At 50.5% G+C, this 24,446-nt stretch overlaps 1 protein-coding gene across 7 annotated transcripts; it reads left to right on the top strand.

Moving 5' to 3' along the window:
• Positions 1 to 1,571: 1,571 nt before the first annotated feature.
• HDAC6 (histone deacetylase 6) lies at positions 1,572 to 24,314 on the top strand. Of its 7 annotated transcripts, none has more exons than XM_062183279.1 (29): positions 1,572 to 1,584; positions 2,240 to 2,362; positions 2,470 to 2,598; positions 2,768 to 2,856; positions 5,550 to 5,634; positions 5,730 to 5,770; positions 6,437 to 6,533; positions 6,653 to 6,750; positions 7,696 to 7,800; positions 7,917 to 7,985; positions 14,745 to 14,871; positions 14,978 to 15,043; positions 15,135 to 15,194; positions 15,272 to 15,361; positions 15,660 to 15,766; positions 15,857 to 15,924; positions 16,110 to 16,278; positions 16,368 to 16,496; positions 16,695 to 16,863; positions 17,082 to 17,215; positions 17,755 to 17,823; positions 17,937 to 18,129; positions 19,582 to 19,731; positions 22,014 to 22,188; positions 22,309 to 22,931; positions 23,015 to 23,134; positions 23,266 to 23,412; positions 23,504 to 23,632; positions 23,883 to 24,314. In XM_062183279.1, the coding sequence occupies exons 2-29, from the start codon at positions 2,270 to 2,272 to the stop codon at positions 23,949 to 23,951; spliced, it is 3,600 nt and encodes a 1,199-aa protein (XP_062039263.1). In that variant the 5' UTR covers positions 1,572 to 1,584; positions 2,240 to 2,269; the 3' UTR covers positions 23,952 to 24,314. The 7 variants fall into 7 exon arrangements, with proteins under 7 accessions (XP_062039263.1, XP_062039259.1, XP_062039260.1 ...); XM_062183275.1 differs by lacking the exon at positions 1,572 to 1,584 and adding an exon at positions 1,659 to 1,732; XM_062183276.1 differs by lacking the exon at positions 1,572 to 1,584 and adding an exon at positions 1,751 to 1,818.
• The last annotated feature ends 132 nt before the right edge of the window (positions 24,315 to 24,446 follow it).

Raw genomic sequence — 24,446 nt, 5'->3', positions numbered from 1 at the left:
TGGCTCTTGGCTTCGGATCGGCACAGCTCCAGCCATTGTGGCCAATTGGGGAGAGAACCAACGGGTGGAAGACCTCTCTCTCTCTCTCTCTCTCTCTCTCTCTCTGCCTCTCCTTTCTTTGTGTAACTCTTTCAAATAAATAAATAAATATTTAAAAAGAAAAATGAGCATTGACCCTTTGCAAGACTTCCTAGTCTATTGCTTTGCAGGCATCATAACCCCAGAATGTTCCTCAGCGTGTACTACTGTGTTTTCTTTCGCTTGTTTAAAGGTCTTCCATCTGTGAACCTCCTGTTCTGAACCAAGTCATGTTGAGGCAGGAAAAAAGCAAAAGAGGAGGCTGGAACTGGCGTTTTCAAGACGATCAGAGGGCCCCATTACTGGGTGGCAGGGCTGTCAATCTGTTCGTTACTCAGCGATGCTGAACCCCCAGACCGCTTATCTCTCCAGCCCCAGCTTACAGCCCGGTAGGAAATGGTGGAGAAGGAGGGAGGGAGATTAGGACAAACTGGCCTCCTGCGGGGGCTATTTAGATTCAGGGTGCAAGTTGTGGGGGGTGGGAGGCGGACACAGGGACAACTCCCCCTACCTGCCAGGCACATACAGCTTGGGGGCAAGGTTACCTGCTGCAGGGGACAGAAAGAGCGAGCAGCCGCCTACGAATACCCCAAGCGCTATGATTATCACATTTTCCAGATGAGGAAATTGAGCAGAGCTGTTTCAGCAACTTGTTCAAGGTCACATGGGTAAGCCCGTAACCTCAGCCGTCTTATCTACAAAACAGCCTTAACAATGGGAACTACCTCCTAAAACTGTTTTCTGACAATGCCTTTCGCCATCACACTAATGAACGCTACTGTTACTTCCACTAAGACCGCTTCCACGCCAGGGCCCATTTTGCGGCAGAATATTAATAGCTAACATTCGGTGTTTCCTGTGTGCCACCGCGAGAACATTAACTTAGAACGCCCTGACAACATTTATCACTCCCGTTGTGGCTACCAACTTCGCCCTCAGCCTATACACTAGCCCGCCTGTGCTACGTCATCACCACGCGCCGCGCAGCAAACCGCGGGAAGACGGCCAAACACGCTTCCCTCCTAACTCCCTCGTTTTCTCGCTTGCTCTCCGAACCACCGCGCCGCACAGTTGGCGCCGGTCCGCAGGGTTTGTTAAGTGACTGGACAGAAACAGAGGGGGACAGTGGCTATAGCAGCCAGGGGAATCCACGGGGGGAGGAGCCTCGACGGGGGAGGGACGAGGGTGAGCCAGAGCACCGCCTCAGAGCGCTGGCGCGTACTTTATACGCGCACAAACGGCTCGCGTTGCGTTCTGACGCGCCGGCCTGAAGTCACGTTGGCCCTCGCGAGGCGTGCGGCCCTGAGGCACCGTCCCCGCTGTGGGCGGGACGTGGGCGGGCAATAAGGGGGGGTAGGACCAATGGAAACGAAAAGTTCCGGCACCCGCTGCCCTACAGGTCGTCGAGAAGTTGGCGGCGGCCGCAGAGGGCGGAGTTTGAGTAGTGGGCCGCGCCTAGAGAGCGGCTCTGGAAGAATTGGCCGGCATCGACAGCAAGGGCGGGAAGTAGGCGGAGGCCGGCGGGAGGCGGCTCGGGACTGGCTGAGGGGTTTTGGCGAAACGTTAGGGGTAGGGTTTAGGCGGGGGGAAAGGAAGCGGCGGTGAGGAGCCGGGCTTGTGGAAACGCTAGGGGCGTGATCTGGCGGAGTGGAAGGTACCGGTCCGGCCCGAGAAGGGGTGGAGCCAAGTAATCGTTAAGGGTGGAGTCGAGGCCGGGGCTGGGTCTGGCTGAGAGAAAGGGTGGGTGATTATCCCCGGGTGATAGGCCGGGAAAGGCAGGTTTGTGGAGGGCCGGGATCTGGGCGAGGCTTAGAGGAATGAAAGGGTTTAAGGGAGTGCGGCTTGGTAGAGTGAAAGGGGCGGTGATTGGCTAGGAAGGGCAGGCCTTAGCTAGAACTGATCCGAGGGGGTTCGGGGTTCATGGCTCAGTGAAAGGACAAGACTGAGGGAAAGAAGAGTCGTGGAAAGGGGGCGGATCTGGTGGCACGGGCGGCACCCGGCGGTACGGACACCTCAGTGGCGGCAGAGGGCCTGGAGACAGGCAGAGTTGAGAAGGCGGCGGGGAAGGAGATATTGTAAGGGAGCCGAGTCTAGGGGTCGGGGTCCTCAGGACACTCCGGCAGCCTCACAGCCACGATCCCCACCTCCTCTCCCCTCCCAGAACCGCATCAGGGCCGAAATCTCCCCCACCATGACCTCCACTGGCCCGGAGTCCACCACAGCCAGGTCCCGAAGGAGTAGGCACAACCCCCAGTCGTCCCCTCAGGACTCCAGCGGCACCCCGGTGAGGCCCCAGACCTGCCCTGATGAGAGGGAGAGGGAGAGGGGGAGGGAGAGGGGGAGGGAGCAGCCATCCATACGCTGACTCTGACCCTTCTCTCTGATTGGCAGAAACGAAGTGTTAAGAAGGGCGCTTTACCTCGCTGCAGTCCCAACCTGACAGAGATAAAGAAGAAAGGCAAAATGAAGAAGCTCAGCCAAGCAGCCGAAGAATACCTAATCACGGGGCTGCAAGAGCTGGTGAGAGGGGCCTGGCCGCGATTTAGCCTCCTGTGACAGTCTAAACCCCGAGGTTCCCCACCCTGGACAGCATGGGATGTTCCCTCTGACTCAGGCCCCCAGATAGATCTGTCTCCCTCCCCCCTCTCCCCCCCCACCACCCCACCCCCACCCCCACCCCCCGCTGCAGGATCTGGACTCTGAGGCCAAGACGCCGGTTGGCACTGGTTTGGTGTTCGATGATCAGCTCAATGAATTCCACTGCCTCTGGGATGACAGGTGAGGCGGGGTCCTCCAGGCAGTGCCCAAACAGGGGCAGATACACACACTTCGAGCCCCTTAGCAAGAACTAAGGCTTCCTTACAGCAGCCTGGAGACTGGTAGCAGATGACTTAGGGAGGCGAGGCTCACGGGTGAAAGGGTTCTCTTTTAACCACCAGACATTTATGGAGTGCCTATTGTGTGCCTAGAGTTGACGAGAGAAATGTACCAAACAAGACAGGCAGGGGCCTTTCTCAGGAAGCTGATCAGTAAGTAGGAGGGTCGACCGTTAAGCTGCCAACAGTGGCTTGTGCGTTGTTTAATGAAGATGGACTTAAGACTAGGGGATCTAAGAGGGTCGGGTAGAGGACCCTAGACTAGCAAGAAGCCATCCTTGAGGAAGGGGCGTTTGTGCGAAACTGAAGGATCACACCTCCTATTTACCCTGTGTTTCAAAAGGATCAACAACTTTTGACTTTGTGTCTGAGATATATTTAGTATTTGATCTCCTCTCACTACTTCCACTGATATCACCCACCTAGACTTGCAGAGTCCTCCTCATTGGTCCCCTGCTGCCAGCCTCATGCCTCATGTTCACACAGAACCCTAAAAACATATGCATGAGTTGATGTTCTCTCTCTAAAAATACTTCAAGGACAGACCATTGCCCTCAAAGTAAAGTCCAAATTCTTCACTCTGGCCTCTGAAGTTGCACGTGACCCAGCTGCACATTACTTTTGTGACCTCATCAGCCAGTCCTCCCCCTCATTTGTTTCCCTTCAACATCACTCACACCACTCCTCTCGCAGCTCTTTTCAACATGCTAGGTACCCTCTGGCCTTGAATTTTGACTCTGGCTGAGCCCAGTTCTCCTCTCCCAGCCAACTATCATATCTTAAGGAAACTTTCTTAAAGAAGGTTCTGCCTGCATGCTGCCCTACCTCCCCCCCTCCCATCTTAGGTGTTTTCCTAGCCCGTGACATTGTTTGTTAATTATTATACTTAGGTGTTAACCAGGTTAGTATCTATCTCCCCTGGCCCAACCTTACACTAATTCATGAGGGTGAAAGATTTTGTTAAGGGATATATATTTACCATCTGTTGAGCTAGAGATATAGCAGTAAACAAAACAAAACAAAAATCCTGCCTTCATGGGGGACCGGAGAAGAGAGTCAATGTATAAACCGAACTGATTTCTGCCTAGTTTATTGTCCAGTTAACTTAAATGATCTTTTAAAAGTTGGCATTGTAAAAAAACAACTTCCAAAAAGCTTTCTGACATAGAATTGAGACAATATTATCTTTATTCATGAGTTGGAAACTGGGAAGAGGCTACTTGAAATAAATGTTCTGAGTGGGGCCATTAGGATGTCTTGCAGCTACATGGTCAGTCAGTACCACTGATATTGATCAGCCTGCATGTAGCAGGGCTCCCTTAATTGGATCTGGGGACTTGATCTTATTTTTAATCCTCTCAGCTTTCAATATATTGCCTAGAAGACTCAATTACTATATGGTATGTGGTTGTTTAGGGGGAGAAATATAACTAGACAGTTTGTCGGCTTTTCAGTTAAAAAAGACACAATTCATATGTTATGTCATCTTTTTTTGTTTTTTTTTTTGTTTTGTTTTGTTTTGTTTTTGACAGGCAGAGTGGACAGTGAGAGAGAGAGACAGAGAGAAAGGTCTTCCTTTTGCTGTTGGTTCACCCTCCAATGGCCGCCATGGTAGGCACGCTGCGGCCAGCGCACCGCGCTGATCCGATGGCAGGAGCCAGGTGCTTCTCCTGGTCTCCCATGGGGTGCAGGGCCCAAGCACCTGGGCCATCCTCCATTGCACTCCCTGGCCACAGCAGAGAGCTGGCCTGGAAGAGGGGCAACCGGGACAGGATCGGTGCCCCGACCGGGACTAGAACCCGGTGTGCCGGCACCGCAAGGCAGAGGATTAGCCTAGTGAGCCACTTATGTCATCTTTTTATAATCACTGTTCCCATGTGCGGAACACTCTTCACTCTACTTGTGTGTCAAAAGAAGCTTTAACATTAAAATAGATGACAAAACTCAGAAAACATCCATTATGAATTTGAGATACTTTCCAATAAAAGTAAGTTATAATAATAAAAATAATTTTGACTTGAGTCTAGTTTAATTTCTTAAAAGGACAGTGTTCAAACCAAAAGTAAATGCTACTGTGTGTGAGAAAGAGAACTAGGGCAAGAGGGAGCGAAGTAGCACAGTGGAGGGACTCCAGTCTTAAACAGGACGGTCAGAGAAGGCCTCACTGACACTTGAGTGGAGATCTGAAGGAGACGAGGGAGGGAAGCATCTGGAGGAGAGCATTCTAGGCAGGACAACAATGAGACTGAAGTCCCTGTGGCAGCCTGAAGAGTACGTGGTTCCACTGAACCAGAGAAGAAATCTGAATAGGTGGAGCTAAGCAAGGGAAGGGGAGAGTGGTAGGATGTGGGTTCAGAGGTGGGGGGAGTCATGGGGAGGACTGGCTTTTACTGTTAGTAGTATGGGAACCGTGAGAGGATTTTGAGTGGCCAAGACGCGTGATCTGATCAGGGTTTTAACCAATGTCTGGTTGCTGTATGTAGAACGGACTGCTGGGGGACCAAGGGCAGAAGCTGGAAGGGTGGATGGAGAGATGTGGCGAGAGCAGACCTGGGGCTCCCCAGTGGCCCAATATATGCATTTTCATCTCCCCAGTTTCCCAGAAGGTCCTGAGCGGCTCCATGCCATCAAGGAGCAACTGATACAGGAGGGCATCCTGGATCGCTGTGTATCCTTTCACGTGAGTCCCCCAGTCAGTGCAGGGTAGAGGGCAGGGATCTGGCAGGACTTGGGCACAGCCTGTGCCTGAGCCGTTTATTCCTCATGTCTCCTCAGGCGCGGTTTGCAGAAAAGGAGGAGCTGATGTTGGTTCACAGGTGAAGGCTTGGGAGCCTTGCAGGGATGGGGAGGAGGCTGCCTTGGACCAGCATGGGCAGGCTGGATGCTTTGGGAAGGAATGTTGTGGACTCTGGTCAGCCTTGGGCAAGTCGCTGGGCCTGTCTGAATCTGTATCATCACTTGTAACAAAGGGGCTAAGTAAACCTAAGTTCCTCGGGAAGATTCCATGTGTGTCTGGTGCTCAGAATGGGCCCTGATCTATCCTCAGTCCCTGCTGAGCATTGTTATTGTCATCAGGTTGTGTAAACAGATGGTGGGTGTATGGACAGGGGTCAGAGGGCTGCAGGAATCGAGAATAAGAGGCCTGGAGCACTATCGCTCAAGGAAAGCTCTCTTGGCAGAGGGAAGATATGAGCTGAGCTCTAGGAGGAGAAAAAGTAAGTGAGATGCAGAGGAAGGCTGAAGGGAGGAGGAACAGACAACTGGAACAGTCTGGCCAAGGGCCTGGGAGTAGGATTTGGTATAGCCAGAGCAGGGGGGGCAGGGTACATTACTGGCAATGGCTAGGGGAAAAGCAGGGAATGTGTCCTATATCCCAGCTGGTCCCTCGTGGTGATAGCTGGGAAGGCATCATTTGACCACATGTAGAAGGCTCACCTGGGGAGGGGACAGGGCCCTGAATCTCATCCTCTGTCTGTCCACAGCCTAGAATACATTGATCTGATGGAGTCAACTCAGTACATGAAAGAAGGGGAACTCCGTGTCCTAGCAGACACCTATGACTCAGTTTATCTGCATCCGGTATGGATGAGAACTGGGGGGGCAAGCAGTCGCTGCAGTCCTGGGGTCCCTGGAAGAAGCCAAGTGAACAGGGTTGTTCCCTCATTTATTCATACTCTGGCTCCCCACTGTCTCTCCAGAACTCATACTCCTGTGCCTGCCTGGCTTCAGGTTCCGTCCTCAGGCTGGTGGATGCAATCCTGGGGGCTGAGATCCGCAATGGCATGGCCATCATCAGGTAGGACCCTCTAGCATTTCACATTTCACACTTCACACTTTTTAAAAGTCCTTCCTTCAAGTGTAAATTAAATATATTAGTACGGTATGTAATATAGGCATGGATTCAAGAATCAAAAGGTATCAAAGGGAAAGGATATAATAAAAAATCTTTTTTCCACTCTTGTCACTCAGACACCTACTTCCCTTCCTGGGAGGGAGTCAATATAACCAGTGCTTTGTGTATCCTTTTACAAATATTCTTATTCAAGGAATAAATACTACATTTCATTGATTCTTTGGTGTACGTTTGAAAATCTCAGTGACATCTCAGAATTTTATTAGCACCATTTTCTGCTTTGTTGTTGGCAAACATGGTGCATATTGTCATGGTTGGCATCTCTGAATTGATGGAATGCAGAAGATAGAGCCCTTCTCCTCCCCTCCCCTTTGTCACCCACAGATGGTAGCACTTGACACACTGCCTTCTGCACCATGCTCTTTCACTTAGCTATCTTGGAAAGCTTTCTCTAACACTATACACCTTAGACCCTGCTAGAACACCACTGCATCCTTGCACTTTCAGTGAACTAGTTTTTTATCAATGAGTATTTTGGTTTTGCCCAATCATTTGCAGTTTCAAAAAGGCCACAGCAAGTATCTGCAAGCGTGTTATTTCCCCTCTTTCTTATATAGAAGTTGTGGGCTCAATCCCCACTGCAGAAAGACTGGGCATGAGAATGTGTACATTGATAACTTGAGTGAACATTTTCAAATCTCTTTGGTAGAGAGAGCAGTAGGTTGGCAGGGGAGGTGAGAATTCTAGGGCCCCAGTTCCTCAGTTGCTAACAGATTTGCAGGTATTGGCATTGGAGGAGTTGGTCCAGGATCAAGGAGCTAGGGGAGTCAGAGTCCTTCTCTGCAGATGAGAACCTCCCCCCTCAGTGACCTTCTTTGTTCTGCCCAGGCCTCCTGGACACCACGCCCAGCACAGTCTTATGGATGGGTATTGCATGTTCAATCACGTGGCTGTGGCTGCTCGTTATGCTCAACAGAAGCATGGCATACAGAGGTCAGTGGCAGAGGGCGGGTGTGATGGGGGTGGCACAGGGTGGCCTGTCTGGGTCTGGGCTCTTCCCCCAGATTCATTTTAATCCCCTTGTACAGAACCCCCTCTTTTTCTTATAGGGTCCTTATTGTTGACTGGGATATACACCACGGTCAAGGAACACAGTTCATGTTTGACCAGGACCCCAGGTACATGCTAGGTGCTAGACTCCCAACTGCCCTCTACTGTTACAGGTTCAGCCAGAAAGAGCCCAGAAGGGGAAGGTGTTCACATGTATTAGGCCTGCCCTTGGCCCAGGACCAACACTGCTCCGTGTGTCTGCTCTCTTGTCTTATTTCATTCAGTGGCAGGGACTTCTGGGTTCCCTGTTTTACAGATAGAGGAACTAAGGTGTACAGATTAAGAGGTCTCAGAGAGAAGAAGGGGCAACAATGGGATCTGACCCCTGTTCACTAATGGACCCTTGAACTGGATAAACCTCAAATTATTATTTTATCTCTTCTGATTGTGATAATATTACAAAGTACTTTTAAAAATACAGAAATGTCTAAGGCAGAGAGTCTCATAGTTTCCATCACCTCATAGTTCCCATCACTTCAGAAATAATTATTGGCAGTTTAGGTTATATACTTAGATATATGAATATTCATTGTTATTAACACTACACAAATTAACAGAATAATCCTCCACACACTCTTCAGCAACTTGCTTTTTCATTTCACAGCATATTGCAGATACCCTGTCCCATTAGTGCCTCTAAAAGCATCTTCTCCTTTGTAAAAACTGTACATGATTCCATTGTGTTGTTGAACCTCTGGTCATTTAACCCCAGGACATTAAGGTGCTTCTGTTTTTCCATTTATAGCACAAACACAATTGTAAATATATGATTTTTCAATTTTCTAAGCATAGCTGGAGAATAAATTTCTAGCAGTGAATTGCTAGGTCAGAGGGGCAGTGGGCTTAAAAGTCTGGAATATACTGTCAGGCTTCCCTGTGGAAAGGGATTGAATGAGTTTGTATGGGTAGGGCACATCACTAAGTAGGAGTCATTTTATCCAGCATTCTATCCAACTAACCACGTAGCACCTACACAAGGTCTGTGGGATCCTGAGCTCCTGTGGCCCCTTACCCAACCTAGATAGTTCTTTAGAAAGTTATTTAATATTTCCCAGCATTCAGTGTTGCTGACAGGTATCTGATTTCAGTCTGCTCATTCCTTTCCAATTGTAATCTGTTTTCCTTTCTGCCACATTGTATGTTCTTCCCTTTATCCCTAGTGTTCTAAACTTTTACTCCAACCCCCCCATTCTGCTTTAGCACGTTTTATATCTAAAGACTCCTGGAAACTCCATGAGCTCTTTGGTCTTTTTTTCTACTGTGTTTTCTCTGTTCTCTTTTTCTACAATCCTGTAGTCAGATGTTAGACTTCCTGCATTGATTCTCTATGTCTCTCTCTCTCTCTCTTTTTTTTTATCTTGTGTTTTCTGTGTCTTTTTTTCTTTGGCACTGTGTCCTAGAAGATTCCCTCAACTTTTCCTTAAAGCCCTTCTGTTGAATTAGGTATTTAAACATTCCTTTTAATCTCCAAAAGCACTTTTTTCCTCTCAATTTCTATGCCGTCTCATTCCAGATACTGTTTTGATAGAGTACTGAGTTGTAAGTAAAAGTGCTTTAAGTTTCTTTAGGAAATGTGGGCTAGAACTCTGGGCATTAGATAGGATCTTGGCAAATGCCCGAAAAAGCAGGCATGGGGCTTCTTTATTTTTCTTTTATTCCCTTGACCTTGCCAAAAGTCTGTCTATTTTACTTACCTTTTCCAAGCTGGTTTTTGGCCTTTTATGATAATCTCTACTGAGTTATTGTATTTTTATGATTTTTTAATTTTTTTAAATATTTATTTATTTGAATTTGCTCAGTTTACAGGGAGAGAGAGAGAGAGAGAGAGAGAGAGAGAGATCTTTCATCCACTGGCCAGGAGCCAGAAGCTTCTTCTAGGTCTCCCGCATGGGTGCAGGGGCCCAAGGACTTGGGCCATCTTCCACTGCTTTCCCAGGCCATAGCAGAGAGCTGGATCGGAAAGTAGAGCAGCTAGGGCTTGAACCAGTGCCCATATGGGATGCCAGTGTCAGAAGCAGCAGCTTTACCTGCTACACCACAATGCCAACCCCTGATTTTTTTTTTTAATTTTTGACAGGCAGAGTGGACAGTGAGAGAGAGAGAGAGACAGAGAGAAAGGTCTTCCTTTTTGCCGATGGTTCACCCTCCAATGGCCGCCGCGGCCAGCGCACTGCGCTGATCCGAAGCCAGGAGCCAGGTGCTTCTCCTGGTCTCCCATAGGGTGCAGGGCCCAAGCACTTGGGCCATCCTCCACTGTACTCCCAGGCCATAGCAGAGAGCTGGACTGGAAGAGGGGCAACCAGGACAGAATCTGGCGCCCCGACTGGGACTAGAACCCGGTGTGCTTGGCCGGCACCGTGGCTTAACAGGCTAATCCTCCGCCTTGCGGTGCCGGCACACCGGGTTCTAGTCCCGGTTGGGGCGCCAGATTCTGTCCTGGTTGCCCCTCTTCCAGTCCAGCTCTCTGCTATGGCCCGGGAAGGTAGTGGAGGATGGCCCAATTCCTTGGGCCCTGCACCTGCATGGGAGACCAGGAGAAGCACCTGGCTCCTGGCTTCGGATCAGCGAGATGCGCTGGCCACAGCGGCCATTGGAGGGTGAACCAACAGCAAAAAGGAAGACCTTTCTCTCTGTCTCTCTCACTATCCACTCTGCCTGTCCAAAAAAAAAAAAGAACCCGGTGTGCCAGCGCCACAAGGCGGAGGATTAGCCTGTTGAGCCACAGCGCCGGCCAACCCCTGATTTTTTAATTTAAAAATTATATTTATGTATTTGAAAGTGGGGTGGCGGTGGCTCTTATCTCCTGGTTCAGTCTCCAAATGCCTACAACCTCAGGACTGGGCCAGGCCAAAATCAGCATCTAGAAACCTAATCTAGGTCTTCCATGTGGGTAGTAGGAGCCTAACTACTTGGGCTATCACTACTGCTTTCCCAGGGTCTACATTAGCAGGAAGCTGGAATCAAGAGCCAATCACAGGGGCCAGCGCTGTGGCTCAGTGGGTTAATGCCCTGGCCTGAGGCGCCGGCATCCCATATGGGTGCCAGTTTAGTCCCGCTGCTCCACTTCCGTTCCAGCTCTCTGCTATGGCCTGGGAAAGCAGTAGAAGATGGCCCAAGTGCTTGGGCCCCTGCACCCACGTGGGAGACCAGGAAGGAGCTCTTGGCTCCTGGCTTCGGATTGGCGCAGCTCTGGCCGTTGTGGCCATCTGGGGAGTGAGCCATCGGATAGAAGACCACTCTCTCTCTCTCTCTGCCTCTCCTCTCTCTGTGTAACTCTGACTTTCAAATAAATAAATAAATAAATAAATCTTTAAAAAAAAAAAAAGAGCCAGTCACAGGTAGCAAACCAGGCACTCTGATGTGGGACTCAGATGTCCTAACCAGTATCTTAACTGCCAGGCCAAATAACTGTCCCTGTTGTACTTTTTTATACTTCATTAATTTTTCTGATTTTATCCTTAGTACTTTCTGCCTCCCATATTTTTATTTTGTTCATTTCTGGCTTATTTTTTTTAAAGGCAGCCATTTTACTTTCTTGCTTACTTTATATGTTAGATCTTGCCCTTCTCTTTGAAAAGTGGAGAAAGAGAGAGACAGGTAAACTAAAGATAAGTAGTTAAGGGTCTGGTGTTGTGGCGCAACAGGTTAAGCTGCTGCTTGCAATGCCAGCATCCCTTATCAGAGTGCCCATTCAGTCCTGGCTGCTCCACTTCCAATCCAGCTTCCTACTAATATGCCTGGTAAGTCAGTGGATGTTGGCCCAATTACTTGGGCCCCTGCTACCCATGTGGGAGACCCAGATAGAGTTCCTGGCTCCTGGCTTCAGCCTGCCCCAACCCTGACCATCGCAGCCATTCAGAGAGTCAAACAGCAGATGGGGAGTCAGTCTCTCTCTCTCTCTCTCTCTCTCTCTCTCTCTCTCTCTTTATGTTTTTCCCTCTCTGTCACTCTGCCTTTCAAATCAATTAATGAATATTTTTAAAATGAAGCTAAATAATTAAAAGAAACAAGTAAATTTGATGAATTAGTCCTTCAGTGAATTAGCTATTCATAATTGATTTGTGTGCATTGACCTGGTTCTGCACTTGATTTCTCCAGAAGTGAAAACTCAGGTCATTTTGGGTGCCCTCCCCAACCTGATCAGCATGGAAGAGGGCCTTTTGTTGCCCCCAGAGCTTCAAAGTATCCTCTCCAGTATCCTCTCTTACTGTATGACATGATTTCTCCCATTCTGTGATCTATCTGGGTTGATAATCATTGGAAATTCATTTACTATCTTTCTTTTTCAAGATGTATTTTATGGCCGGCGCCGCAGCTCAATAGGCTAATCCTCTGCCTGCGGCGCCGGCACACCTGGTTCTAGTCCCGATCAGGGCACCGGATTCTGTCCCGGTTGCCCCTCTTCCAGGCCAGCCCTCTGCTATGGCCCGGGAGTGCAGTGGAGGATGGCCCAAGTGCTTGGGCCCTGCACCCTATGGGAGACCAGGAGAAGCACCTGGCTCCTGGCTTCGGATCAGCGCGGTGCACCAGCCGCAGCGCAACGGCCGCGGCGGCCATTGGAGGGTGAACCATCGGCAAAAAGGAAGACCTTTCTCTCTGTCTCTCTCTCACTGTCCACTCTGTCAAAAAAAAATGTATTTTATTTATTTGAAAGGCAAAATTACAGAGAGTCAGGAAGAGAGAGAGGTCTTCCATCTGTTGGTTCACTTCCCAAATGGCTGCAACAACCAGAGCTACACTTATCTGAAGCTAGGAGCCAGGTGCCTCTTCCCAGTCTCCCATGTGGGTGCAGGGGCCCAAGGACTTGGGCCATCTTCTACTGCTTTCCCAGGCCATAGCAGAGAGCTGGATTGGAAGTGCAGCAGCCGGGACTTGAACTGGCACCCATATGGGATGCCAGCACTGCAGGCAGTGGCTTTACCTGCTACACCACAGAGATGGCCCCTTTTACTGTCTTAATTGGAATGGCAGAACGAATATTTATCTCTCAGTGTCAAAAATAAAGCAATCATTTCCCACCCCATTCAAGACCAAAACTTTTGCATAGGTTTCATTCTGCAATTCCAAGATACTTCCCTCAGTTTTTTTTTTTTTAAGATTTATTTTGTTTATTTGAAAGAGTTACAGAGAGAGGTAGAAACAGAGAGAGAGGTCTTCCATCCGCTAGTTCACTCCCCAAATGGCCGCAACAGCTGGAGCTGGGCTGATCTGAAGCCAGGAGCCAGGAGCTTCTTCCAGGTCTCCCAAGTGTATTCAGGGGCCCAAGCACATGGGCCATCCTCTGCTGCTTTCCCAGGTACATTAACAGGGAGCTGGATAGGAAGTGGAGCAGCTGGGACTTGAACTAGCATCCATATGAGATGCTAGCACTGCAGCCCTGGGATTTAACCTGCTGTGCCATAGCGCCAGCCCCTTTGCCTCAGTTTTAAGAATCCTTTTATGGGCCAGCACTGTGGCTTAGTGGGTAAAAGCCCCACCTGCAGTACTGGCACCCCATATGGGTGTTGGTTCTAGTCCCAGCTGCACCTCTTTCGATCCAGCTCTCTGCTATGGCCTGGGAAAGTAATGGAAGATGTCCCAAGTCCTTGCACGCACATGGGAGACCTGGAAGAAGCTCCTGGCTCCTGGCTTCAGATTGGCCCAGCTCTGGCTTTTGTGGCCATTTGTGGAGTGAACCAACAGATGGAAGACTTCTCTTTCTGTCTACCTCTGCCTCTGGCTCTCTGTAATTCGGCCTTTCAAATAAATAAATAAATCATTTTTCTTAAAAAAAAGAATCCTTTTATATCAAGTACATTAAATCTCACAGTTACCTTTTCAACATTTGTAAAAATGTGACTCTTAAATTTGGCTACATTGATTGCTTACTATTACTTGCATTTCCCTATAAAAGAGGAAAGTTGCTGCTTTATTAACTTCTTTCTGGAGCAAGGAAAGGAGTGGATGAACAGATGAATAGATGGATGGATGGGAGGATAGATGATAGATTATTTATTTTGCTTTCCCCAGTCAGAAGTAATCTATCCCCTAGCCCCCTACTGGGCTTTCTGTCAGAACACATTTCCTCACTATCTGTTTTCCATGCCAGTCCCTGTTACCCTTCTGAATGTTCACTTTCTCCCCTATAAAACAGACAGTACAGTAGTAGAGAAGACCCATAAGGTGTTGGCAAGGAGGAACTACTCCTGCACTGGCCTTACGACAGCCGCAGCCACTTCCACACACAGAACCAAGTTTTTCCCCTCCTCACTCCTGGCCATAGGTCTCACCACTTCCTTTGAATCACTAAGCTCCCCAGACTGGCCTGAGGTCCCCTGAACTAAGGGCCTCATGCCCCATGTGGACTTCCAGAGTCACATGTCTTGTCCTGCTTTTCCTACCTTGGTCACAAGGGCAAGTAATGGGCAGATATGGTCTAGAGTTCCCCACAGGATCAGAAGCCCTCAGGGACTGGGATAGATCCCATAGCTCTTGGGGTCTCAGAGCTGAGCCTGCAATTGGGTGAGTACTGAGGAAACAGTGATGTTTGCTGAGGAAGGGGTTCCATTAAGAGACCAAATGAAAGAGTGAGTGAGATGTTAGAAAAACAGATGGAAGAGTTAGTGAATGGGAAGATAAATAAATTAGCAGGTGAATGAAAGGATAAATTAATGGAAGAGTGGATGTACAAATTAAAGAATGGGGAAATTATAAATGAAAAGAATGAATGAGAGGTTGGATGTAGAAATGAGTGGTTGAGTAAAGTGTGGCAGCTGTGTTTTGGGGGTGTCTGGGGGGATTGACTCTCTTTTCCAACTCCATCACCTCTTTTTTCTTTCTGCATCCAGTGTTTTATATTTCTCCATCCACCGCTATGAGCAAGGTCGATTCTGGCCCCATCTTCCAGCCTCTAACTGGTCCACCACAGGTTTCGGCCAAGGTCAAGGATATACCATCAATGTGCCTTGGAACCAGGTCAATGTCTGCCCACTCTCTACCCCCAAGTGAGGCCCAGCCCTGCCCTTCCATCAGCACCAGGGCACAGGTAGCTGACCACCCCCCATAATGGCTCTGTCTGCAGGTGGGGATGCGGGATGCTGACTACATTGCTGCGTTCCTGCACATCCTGCTGCCAGTCGCCTTTGAGGTCCTAGGGGTCTGGAAAGTGTTGGGTGAGGGACGACGTTGAGGGATGGTCATGAGGACAAGTAGCCTCATGTAATTCATTCCTCCCTCAGTTCCAACCTCAGCTGGTCCTTGTGGCTGCTGGATTTGATGCTCTCCAAGGGGACCCCAAGGTAAGGCAACCTCCCTGAGGTTCTAGGTGGGCAGAAGGGGCTGTCCAGGAGCAGACTGACTTTATTTGTCTCCCCAGGGCGAGATGGCTGCCACTCCAGCTGGGTTCGCCCAGCTAACCCACCTGCTCATGGGTCTGGCAGGAGGCAAGCTGATCCTGTCTCTGGAGGTGAGTGACTCACTTTCATCTCTCAGTTTGCAGACCCTGTCCGTGGAGGGCTTAAGAACAAAGCTTTTGAGTCCAGCAGGAATTCCCAGCCCAGCATTGCCACCTACTAGCTGGATAGCCTAGCATAAGTCAGTTACCTTCCATGTGGGCATAATGATAATGATAATCATCAGTGAATTAAATAAGGTCCTCTATGTTCCTGTTGCTTAACGTACAGTATATACCCTAGTATTACTGTTTTTCACTGTTACTTTTCCCTGGTCTGGTCCTTTCCTCAACCCCCAACTCCTTCCCTCAGGGTGGCTACAACCTCCGTTCCCTGGCTGAGGGTGTCAGTGCCTCGCTCCATACCCTTCTGGGAGACCCTTGCCCCATGCTGGAGTCCCCTGGTATCCCCTGCCAAAGGTGAGCTCAAATGGAAGAGGGGAAAAGCAGGACTCTCACTGCCCACCTCGGAGGCCATTTCATCACAATTGCCCCTTCCCTGCCCTCCAGTGCCCAGAATTCACTCTCCTGTACTTTGGGAGCCCTTGAGCCCTTCTGGGAATTCCTTGTGCGATCAGGTAGGAAGCGGGGAGTGGGCTTGATGGGCTGGGCATGGAATGAGCTATGGAGGAACCTCAGGCTGTCTCCATTGGGCCCTGGTTTCAGGCCTCCCACCCCCTTCATAACTTTGGGTCAGCTGAGTTCCAGAGTATTACAGGGATCTAGCTTGGGAGAGCAAGGTGAATGTGACCTCCTCTTGTAGTTGAGACCATCGAGGAAGACAGCATGGAGGAGGACAGCATGGAGGAGAGTGAGGAGTCCGGATTCTGGGAGCCCCCGGTGCTGCCTATGCTGACATGGCCGGTGCTGCAGGCTCGCACAGGGCTGGTCTATGACCAGCGGATGATGAGTCACTGCAACTTATGGGACAAGTATGCAGTCAGAGGGCTGGGATGTGGGGTATGTGGCTGCCTCCCCCACAGGCACTCAGCCCCTATCTCTGGTTCTCCTACACTAATAGCCACCATCCCGAGACACCCCAGCGTATCTTGCGTATCATGTGCCATCTGGAAGAGTTGGGCCTTGCTGGACGCTGCCTCAACCTACCAGCACGACCTGCCACCGATGCTGAGCTGCTCACTTGCCACAGGTCACATCTTTGGGCCCAGGGTTGAAGCTGTGACTGTGGCCACGATTGGGACTCAGGAGTGGGAGCTTAGGGTTACGCTCACCTGTGTGGGAGCTGCTGCCGGACTGAGAAGGGTCCAAGTTCTGGTCTGGGAGCAGGCTCCAGGGAGGAAACAGAGCCACCTCACTGTCCACTGGCTGCCCCTCTTTGTGCCCCCAGTGCTGAGTATGTGGAGCGTCTCCGGGCCACGCAGAAGATGAAGACCCGGGAACTACATCGTGAGGGTGCCAACTTTGACTCAATCTACATCTGCCCCAGCACCTTCACCTGCGCACAGCTTGCCACTGGCACCGTCTGCCGCCTGGTGGAGGCTGTGCTGGAAGGAGAGGTGCGGCCTCTGGCCTGCCACGTGGGGCTACCCACAGTGGCTCGGAGACAGTTGGGCTGGGCCTGAGAAAAGGGGCTGTGGGGAGGGGTCATTGCTTGCTAGGTGGGCCACCTAGAGGGTGGAGGTTCCCTCACAGTTGGGTGAAGTAGTGAAAGGAAGTGTAGTGAAGAACGGGGAAGGTAGGTAAGAGAGCAACCTTTCTCCCCGCACTCCCCCAGGTTTTGAATGGCGTTGCCCTGGTACGCCCCCCAGGACACCATGCTGAGCAGGATGCCGCTTGTGGTTTCTGCTTTTTCAACTCTGTGGCCGTGGCTGCTCGCCATGCCCAGGCCATCAGTGGACGTGCCCTGCGGTAAGACTTTCTGATTCTTGTGGGGACCTGGATGTCCCCCAGCCCAAAGTATAGTCAGCAAGCTCCATGTACAGCTCCCAGGACTTACTTGGAAATAAGCAGGGGTCAACTGCTCAGCACTTACCCAAAAAAGGACAACAAAGGAGGCTGGTCAGTGCCTACCTGGTCAGATTGGGGCACCTGGGCGCTTTAAGCCAGGTCTCAGGTCCCACCCTAGCATTTATGGTCCTCAAAGGCCATCCCGACAGAACCCAGGTTGAGGCTCCAGTGCTTCCTCTTGAAGACATGGGGTCTAGTCCTTAGCACTTAGCTTCCCAGCGCCCAGCCCTGAGAGCTTACTCAAGCCCAGAGTGCAGCCCTCAGACCTAGCCCTCATCCTTACACAATAGGACCCAAAAGCCAGATGCTCAGTGCTTTCTCAAGAGACACAAGATCCTGTTCCTTAGCACCAAATGTCCCTGCAGACCCTAGGGGTCTATACCCAGCCTTTTCCCATGGGGTGAATGTCCTGGAATACTGAGGAGCTGTCCCCTTCCTAGGGTCCTGATTGTGGATTGGGACATCCATCATGGTAATGGGACTCAGCACATTTTTGAGGATGACCCCAGGTGAGGTACTGGGGCTGGGGGCAGGAGTGTGGTCAGGGAGGTGGGCGAACCATGCCTCACTGGGGGCTAGGGGACCCCTAACCATGGCCCTCTTTCTGCCCTATCCCCGGCAGTGTGCTCTACATATCCCTGCACCGCTATGATCAGGGCACCTTCTTCCCCGTGGGGGATGAGGGTGCCTGCAGCCAGATAGGCCGGGCTGCAGGCACAGGTTTCACTGTCAACGTGGCCTGGAATGGGTCCCGCATAGGGGATGCTGACTACCTGACGGCCTGGCATCGTCTGGTGCTTCCCATTGCATACGAGGTATGACTCAGGATATGTGTGACGCACCCGTGCTGATAGTAGCACGTGGCTACCTTCTCGGGAGTATACGTATGTGTCTGACTGATCACGTCAGGAGACTGATTATGTGAGACAGCCTGTGGGTGGCTACAGGGATGGCTTTCAGGGGAGGGGGATTGACTGTGACAGCCTTACATGCCTGTCTGTGCACAAGCGGCTTGCGGGTGAGTGCCTTCCCGTGTAACATTGTACGCGTGGGCTTCTGTGTGAGGACTCTCTGGATGTGTGGCAGTGGCCTGTGTGGATGTGTCTGCCATCATGAATGCCTGTCTGGTGTGAGGGTGACCGTGGGTCACACTGTCTCTGGAATTGTGTATGCAAGGAAGGGCAGGGATTTGAGCATGTATGTATACCCCTCTGTGCAGGTGGCTATCTGTCACCACCTCTTTTCTGCATGCTGAGTGGGATAGGTCATTGGTTGCTGCTCTCTCTGTGACAGCCTGTATGGAACTCTCTGGATGTTGAAGGCTGTGTGGGACATCTATCTTTGTGTCTGTCTGTTAGTCCAGGCTTTTTGCATGTGCCTCTGATAGGGGAATGTGGCCTGGCTGTGGCTGCCTTCTCTGTGTGAGCTGGGATGACTGTGGTGCCTACGTGATTAACCCTGCAAAGCTGGGCGTGGGTGTGCACCTTTAGATCTGTGTGTGTGCCTGACTATTCATGGGTAGCCAGAGCCACCTTCTGTGTGTGTGCAAATGTGTGTGCAGGTGACTGCCTCCCGTGGACACAACAGCACATGAGACCATTGTGACCATGGACCATTTTCACTTCTGAGGAACTTTGCGTGACCAGTGTGAATGAATGATCCTGGCATTCACAGGACTGTCTCTGTGAGAGTATGTGTGGCTGTATATCATCATCTTGTCCTGTGTGTGGCACTTCCACCGTCCACACAAGTGTGTGTGTGTGTGTGTACGTCTATTTAGCACTGTGTGTATAAAATCCTGTGTCTTGCACCTGTGTGTCCCATGTTTGACCCTGGAGTGCATGTGGATGGAGATATGTGTCTGTCTCTCCATTTCTCATGTCACCATCTCTTGACATCTGAGTCTCCATGTATCATGTCTCTGTATTTCATGACTCTGCCTCATGTCCCTGTCTGTCCATGTTAGTGTTACCATGTCTTTAAGTTCATGTCTGGTGTGTCCACATCTCTAGCAAACTGCATTGTGTCTCTGCTTCTCCCATCTCTAATTCTCTATCTCCTGTGTTTCCCTGCCTTCCCCTTCCTGGTTGTCAGGTCTCTGTTCTTGCATCTCCCAGCCCCTGTCTCCGTCACTTGAGTTGCATCTCCATGTCTTCATCTTTCCTTGTCTCCCACATCTTTGGGTCTCCACGTCTCTAAGTCTCATCACTAACTTCCTACCAAAGCCAACCCCTGAATAAGCACACATCTCTTCTCTCCCTACTCAGTTTAACCCAGAACTGGTACTGGTCTCTGCGGGCTTTGATGCTGCACGAGGAGACCCACTGGGGGGCTGCCAGGTGTCACCTGAGGGTTATGCCCACCTCACCCACCTGCTGATGGGCCTTGCTGGTGGCCGCATTGTCCTTATCCTAGAGGTAAATCGCTTTTGGTCCCTGTCCCCATGGTGGGAGGGTACTTTGGAAGAGTTGGCTGCATCACTTGGGGCAGTTTTCCAAAGATCCCCTTTGAGTGTCCCCACATAGGATTGTTGGCACATACTAGGCACTAAAAAGAACACCACCCACATTAACAGCTGTAATTCAGTTCTCACTATATACAGAGACAAAGCAGCTTTATGAGGTAGAATCTATTCACCTCAACATTTTCCTCTCTGAAGAGCAGGAAAATTGGAGCGTGGGGAGGTGACATGCCTAGCCTGAGGCCACACATTTAATAGCAGGGCCAGTGCTTGAACTCATGCAGGTTGGCTCCAGAGTCTGCTCATTACCACCACCTGAACTGCCTCTAACACACTCCTGGGACAAAGTAAAATCACTGAGCTTTTGTAAATCTCTCAGTGCCCCCACCCTTTGTGCCTCAGTTTCTTTGTCTGTAAGATGGGGCTGCCTAATCCTGGAAGAGTGCTGGGCTGTGGTAAGCGCTAGGTGAATGCAGTATCTGACTGTCGTCCATTGTTCAGACTTGAATGTCTCCCTCTCAGCAATGGTGCTGTGCTGTAATTTTCACTACACATGAGGAAAGTAAGTCACAGAGAAAGGAAGTGGCTTGCAAAAAGTCCCACTTGTAGTGTGTCCAGGACTTCTTGGGACAGGGCAGCATTGCAGTTAAGAACATGGACGATTTTGTCAGCTAGTCCAGGTGCAGACTCTGGCACTGCCGCCTCAGCTGTTGTGACCTCAGATAAGTCCTCTAACCACTCTGAGCCTGTTTCTCTATCTGCAAAAAGAATAGAGACTAGGAGTACTATAGAGCGGGGGTGGGGAACAGTCAGCCCATGGGCCATGTAAGGCTTGCAAAACCATTTGGTTTGGGCCCTGCCAAGGCAACTGCAGGCAAGACTCAAGATTCAATCAATCTATAGCAGGCTCATCTTTAAGTTGATAATTTTGTATAGCCCGCAAATGAAGTTATAAATATCCAAATAGCCCTTGGCAGAGAGAAGGTTCTCCACCCCTGCTATATAGCATATGAAGAAGGTCAGGACAGTGCATGCAGAGAGAACGACCAGTTGTTCCCATACTAAATCAAGGCAGGGGCATTTTTTCCCCTGAACTTCTTAAACTTTTGTTTATAAAATTTATTTGAAAGGCAAAGAAAGAGGCATAAAGAGATCTCCCATCCACCAGTGCACTCCATAAATGCCTGCAAAAGTCAGGCCAGGCTGAAGTCATGAGTCTGGAACTCCAGCTGAGTCTCCCATATGGGTTGCAAGGACTCAACTACTTAAACCATCACCCGCTGCCTGCCAGAATGTACACCAACAAGAAGCTGGAGTTAGGTGCCAGAGCTGGGACTTAACCCAGGCACTCTGATATGGGATGCGGACATACCAAGCAGGGTCTTGTGCAGGTCACATCAGTGGTTTCTGCATGGTGTGAGGCCAAGTGTTCTTGAACAATGTGAAGACAGATTTATGTGTAGCATGAGGACAGATACCTGTATAAATTGAGTACTTGTGGTTGTGAGGATCAGGCCAGTTAATGTGCCTGAGGCCTTTAAATTAGGGCTGGGGTTCTGGCATTCTGGTGCAACAGGTTAAGTTGCCTCTTGTGACACCAGCATCCCATATCAGACCACTGGATTTAGTCTTAGCTCCTCCACTTCTGATCCAGCTCCCCACTAATGCACTTGGGAAAGCAGCAAAAGATGGCCTGAGTATTTGGGCCCTTGCCACCTACATGGGAGACCTGGATGGAGTTTGGGCTCCTGGCTTTGGCATGGCCAAGCCCCAGCCATTGTGGCCATTTGGGGAGTGTACCAGTAGATGGACTGATCTCTCTCTCTCTCCACTCCCCTCCCCTCTATGTCACTCTGCCTTTCAAATAAATCCTTTAAAAAATAGTGCCTGGTACACAGCAAACACTCAATGTCAGCTGTTACTGACACTATTGTCAGTATTGTTACTGTTACATTACTAAGGCTACTATCAGTACTGTTACTGCTACATTACTATTACCAGTATTGTTACTGTTACTTTGCACTTTACAACACAATTTACCTTCCTCCACAAACCATCCCATATGATGTGTATTGTCCACCTTACAGGTATGGGTTCTATGCACTTGTTCCCAGCACCCCCCACCATCTCCAGGCTTGGAGGCTGCAGGAGAGGAAGGGTTGGGAGATAAGACATCTTGCCCTCCAAATTCCCTGATGAGCCCCTACCATCCCTGTCCTTCTCCTTTTCCTCATAAAGGGTGGCTATAACCTAACATCCATCTCGGAGTCTATGGCTGCCTGCACCCGCTCCCTTCTTGGAGACCCACCACCCATGCTGGCCCTGCTGCGGCCCCCACAATCAGGGGCCCTGGCCTCAATCACTGAGACCATCCAGGTCCATCGCAAATACTGGCGCAGCCTGTGGGTCATGAGTGAGTGGACATGGGGGATTGGGGACAGTGGGGGGACTCAGGGAAGGAGGGAGTTGGGGGGAGGGATGAGAGGCAGGAAAGAGAACACCCACACTCAAGGATCTCCCTCCATGATTTCAGAGGTAGAAGACAAGGAGGGACTATTCAGTTTTAAGTCGGCTACCAAGAAGCCACCTCGACCAGCTAATCCTGGGCCAGCTGAGGGGATGACCACACCAAAAAAGAATGTTCTGGAAGCAGGCACGGGGAAGGCCACCTCAGCCCTATCCGCAGGAGAGTCCATTCCAGGCCATACTGAATCAGAGACAGCTGTGATGTTCACTGAGGCCCATTCCTCACAGGCAGCCACAAGGTTAGCCACGCTGTACCACACCACCTCAGAGGTGGGCATGGGAGGAGCCATGCTGGACCAGACCACCTGGGAAGCAGCCACAGGGGTAGCCACACCAGACCAGACCACCTCAGAGGAGTCTGTGGGCGGAACCTCACTGGACCAGACCACCTCAGAGGTTTCCCTGGGGGAAGCCATGCTGGACAGTATCATTTCAGAGGAAGGAGACACGCTGAACCAGAACACCTCAGAGGAGGCTGTGAGGGCAGCCAAGCTGATCCAAACTCCTCTAGCCTCAAGCATAGATAACCAGACGCCCCCAACCTCACCTGTGCCAGGAGCCATATCCCAGATATCCCCTAGTCAGCTGACTAGGAGTCTCAGAACCTTGAAACTAGGCGATGAAGCTCAGGTAAGGCCCACAACACCCAGGTAGAGGGAAGAAGGGCCAAGAATCTGGCCTCTTCGGTACACCTTTTGCTTCTGTGTGTCCAGAAGACCTCAGAATCTCAGATTCCGGAAGAGGAGGGCCTACTAGCAGAGGCAGCTGGAGGTCGGGATGTGGATGATGTGACACTGATGCAGGGATCAGGGCACCTTGCTGACACTGACCAGGTGAGCTCAGGGAGAGGCTGGGTTGCAGCTTCCTTTTACCTATCCGTGTCTTCAGGTAGGAGATGTGATGCAGGAACATATAGTGGGGGAATAGGACCCCCCCCCAGCTGACTCAGTTTCATCCACTCCAGGCCATGTTTTATGCTGTGACACCAATGTCCTGGTGTCCCCATTTGGTGGCAGTATGCCCCAAACCCGCAACAGGCCTGAATGTGACTCAACCTTGTCAAGACTGTGGAACACTCGAGGAAAATTGGGTGTGTCTGTCTTGCTATCAGGTATGGCGCAGAGGAGGGGAATGGGGTGGAGGCTGGTCCAGGAACAAACTTTGGTAGGTGCTGACCCCTGCCTGATACTCCCCAACCTCAGGTCTACTGCAGCCGTTTCGTCAATGCCCATATGATCCAACACCATGAAGCCTCTGGACACCCACTGGTCCTCAGCTACGTTGACCTGTCTGCCTGGTGTTACCTCTGCCAGGCCTATGTCCACCACCAGGTGGGCCCCGGGCAGACCCTCTAATGTGCACACTCATGCCCCACACACGTACATGCACTCCTGGTGTGGTGGGTAAGGGGAGAGCACAGATCCCTTTGCATGATTGCCTCATGATCATTTTTTATATTGTGGGGGCTGCGGGATAGCCCAGGAGACAGAGTGGTTGAAGACTGGAGTGGGGGCAAGCCTCCCGGCTGAGGCAGAGTGTTCTGCACTCTCTCTCACCTACCCTGTTCTTGCTACTCCTCAGGCTCTCCTAGATGTGAAGAACACGGTCCACCAGAACAAGTTTGGGGAGGACATGCCCCACCCACACTAAGTCCCAGAACGTGCTCCCTCTTCTCCACCTTCTGAGGCCCAAGACAGACCAGCCTTAGTTCATTCCAAGCTCTACCTTGGATGAGGGGGAGCCTCTCTCTCCATCTCGACTTAAATATCCTTTGCAACTCCTCAAGGGTGCTTATTTAAGTGTATATACCTTTAAAAAGACTGCGATTATCAGTTGTGGATTTTCCCCTGCCCACTACCTGCTCAAGGGACAACACTACCCCACCCCACAAGGAAAAGAGGAGCTCAGTGGTTCCAAAGGGTTGCTGCAATCACAAAGGCTAACATTGGAGGAAGGGGGGAATAACTGGCAGGTGTGGAGGGGTTGTGTATGTAATAAACTATGAAGTTACAAAACGTGGAGAAAGCCTTTTAACTTTGAGTGGGTAGAGAATCCTACATCCCAGGCCAATGAGAAATGAAGGAATATGGAATGGGTCTTCATCGCTTCAACCTTTCCCTCACCACCCATTGCACAAAAAACCAA

Source organism: Lepus europaeus, chromosome X (assembly GCF_033115175.1).
Source record: "Lepus europaeus isolate LE1 chromosome X, mLepTim1.pri, whole genome shotgun sequence".
NCBI classification, from domain to species: domain Eukaryota; kingdom Metazoa; phylum Chordata; class Mammalia; order Lagomorpha; family Leporidae; genus Lepus; species Lepus europaeus.
Note: the sequence above shows the minus strand (reverse complement) of the source record. Positions and strands in the feature narration are given on the sequence as shown.

Excerpts from the sequence above, each read along its gene's own strand:
- HDAC6 (XM_062183279.1), top strand. The coding sequence starts at position 2,270 with ATGACCTCCACTGGCCCGGAGTCCACCACAGCCAGGTCCCGAAGGAGT. Across the intron at positions 15,044-15,134 it reads TGCTGCCAGTCGCCTTTGAG|TTCCAACCTCAGCTGGTCCT; the intron begins GTCCTAGGGGTC and ends TTCCTCCCTCAG. Across the intron at positions 15,767-15,856 it reads CCTGGTATCCCCTGCCAAAG|TGCCCAGAATTCACTCTCCT; the intron begins GTGAGCTCAAAT and ends CCTGCCCTCCAG.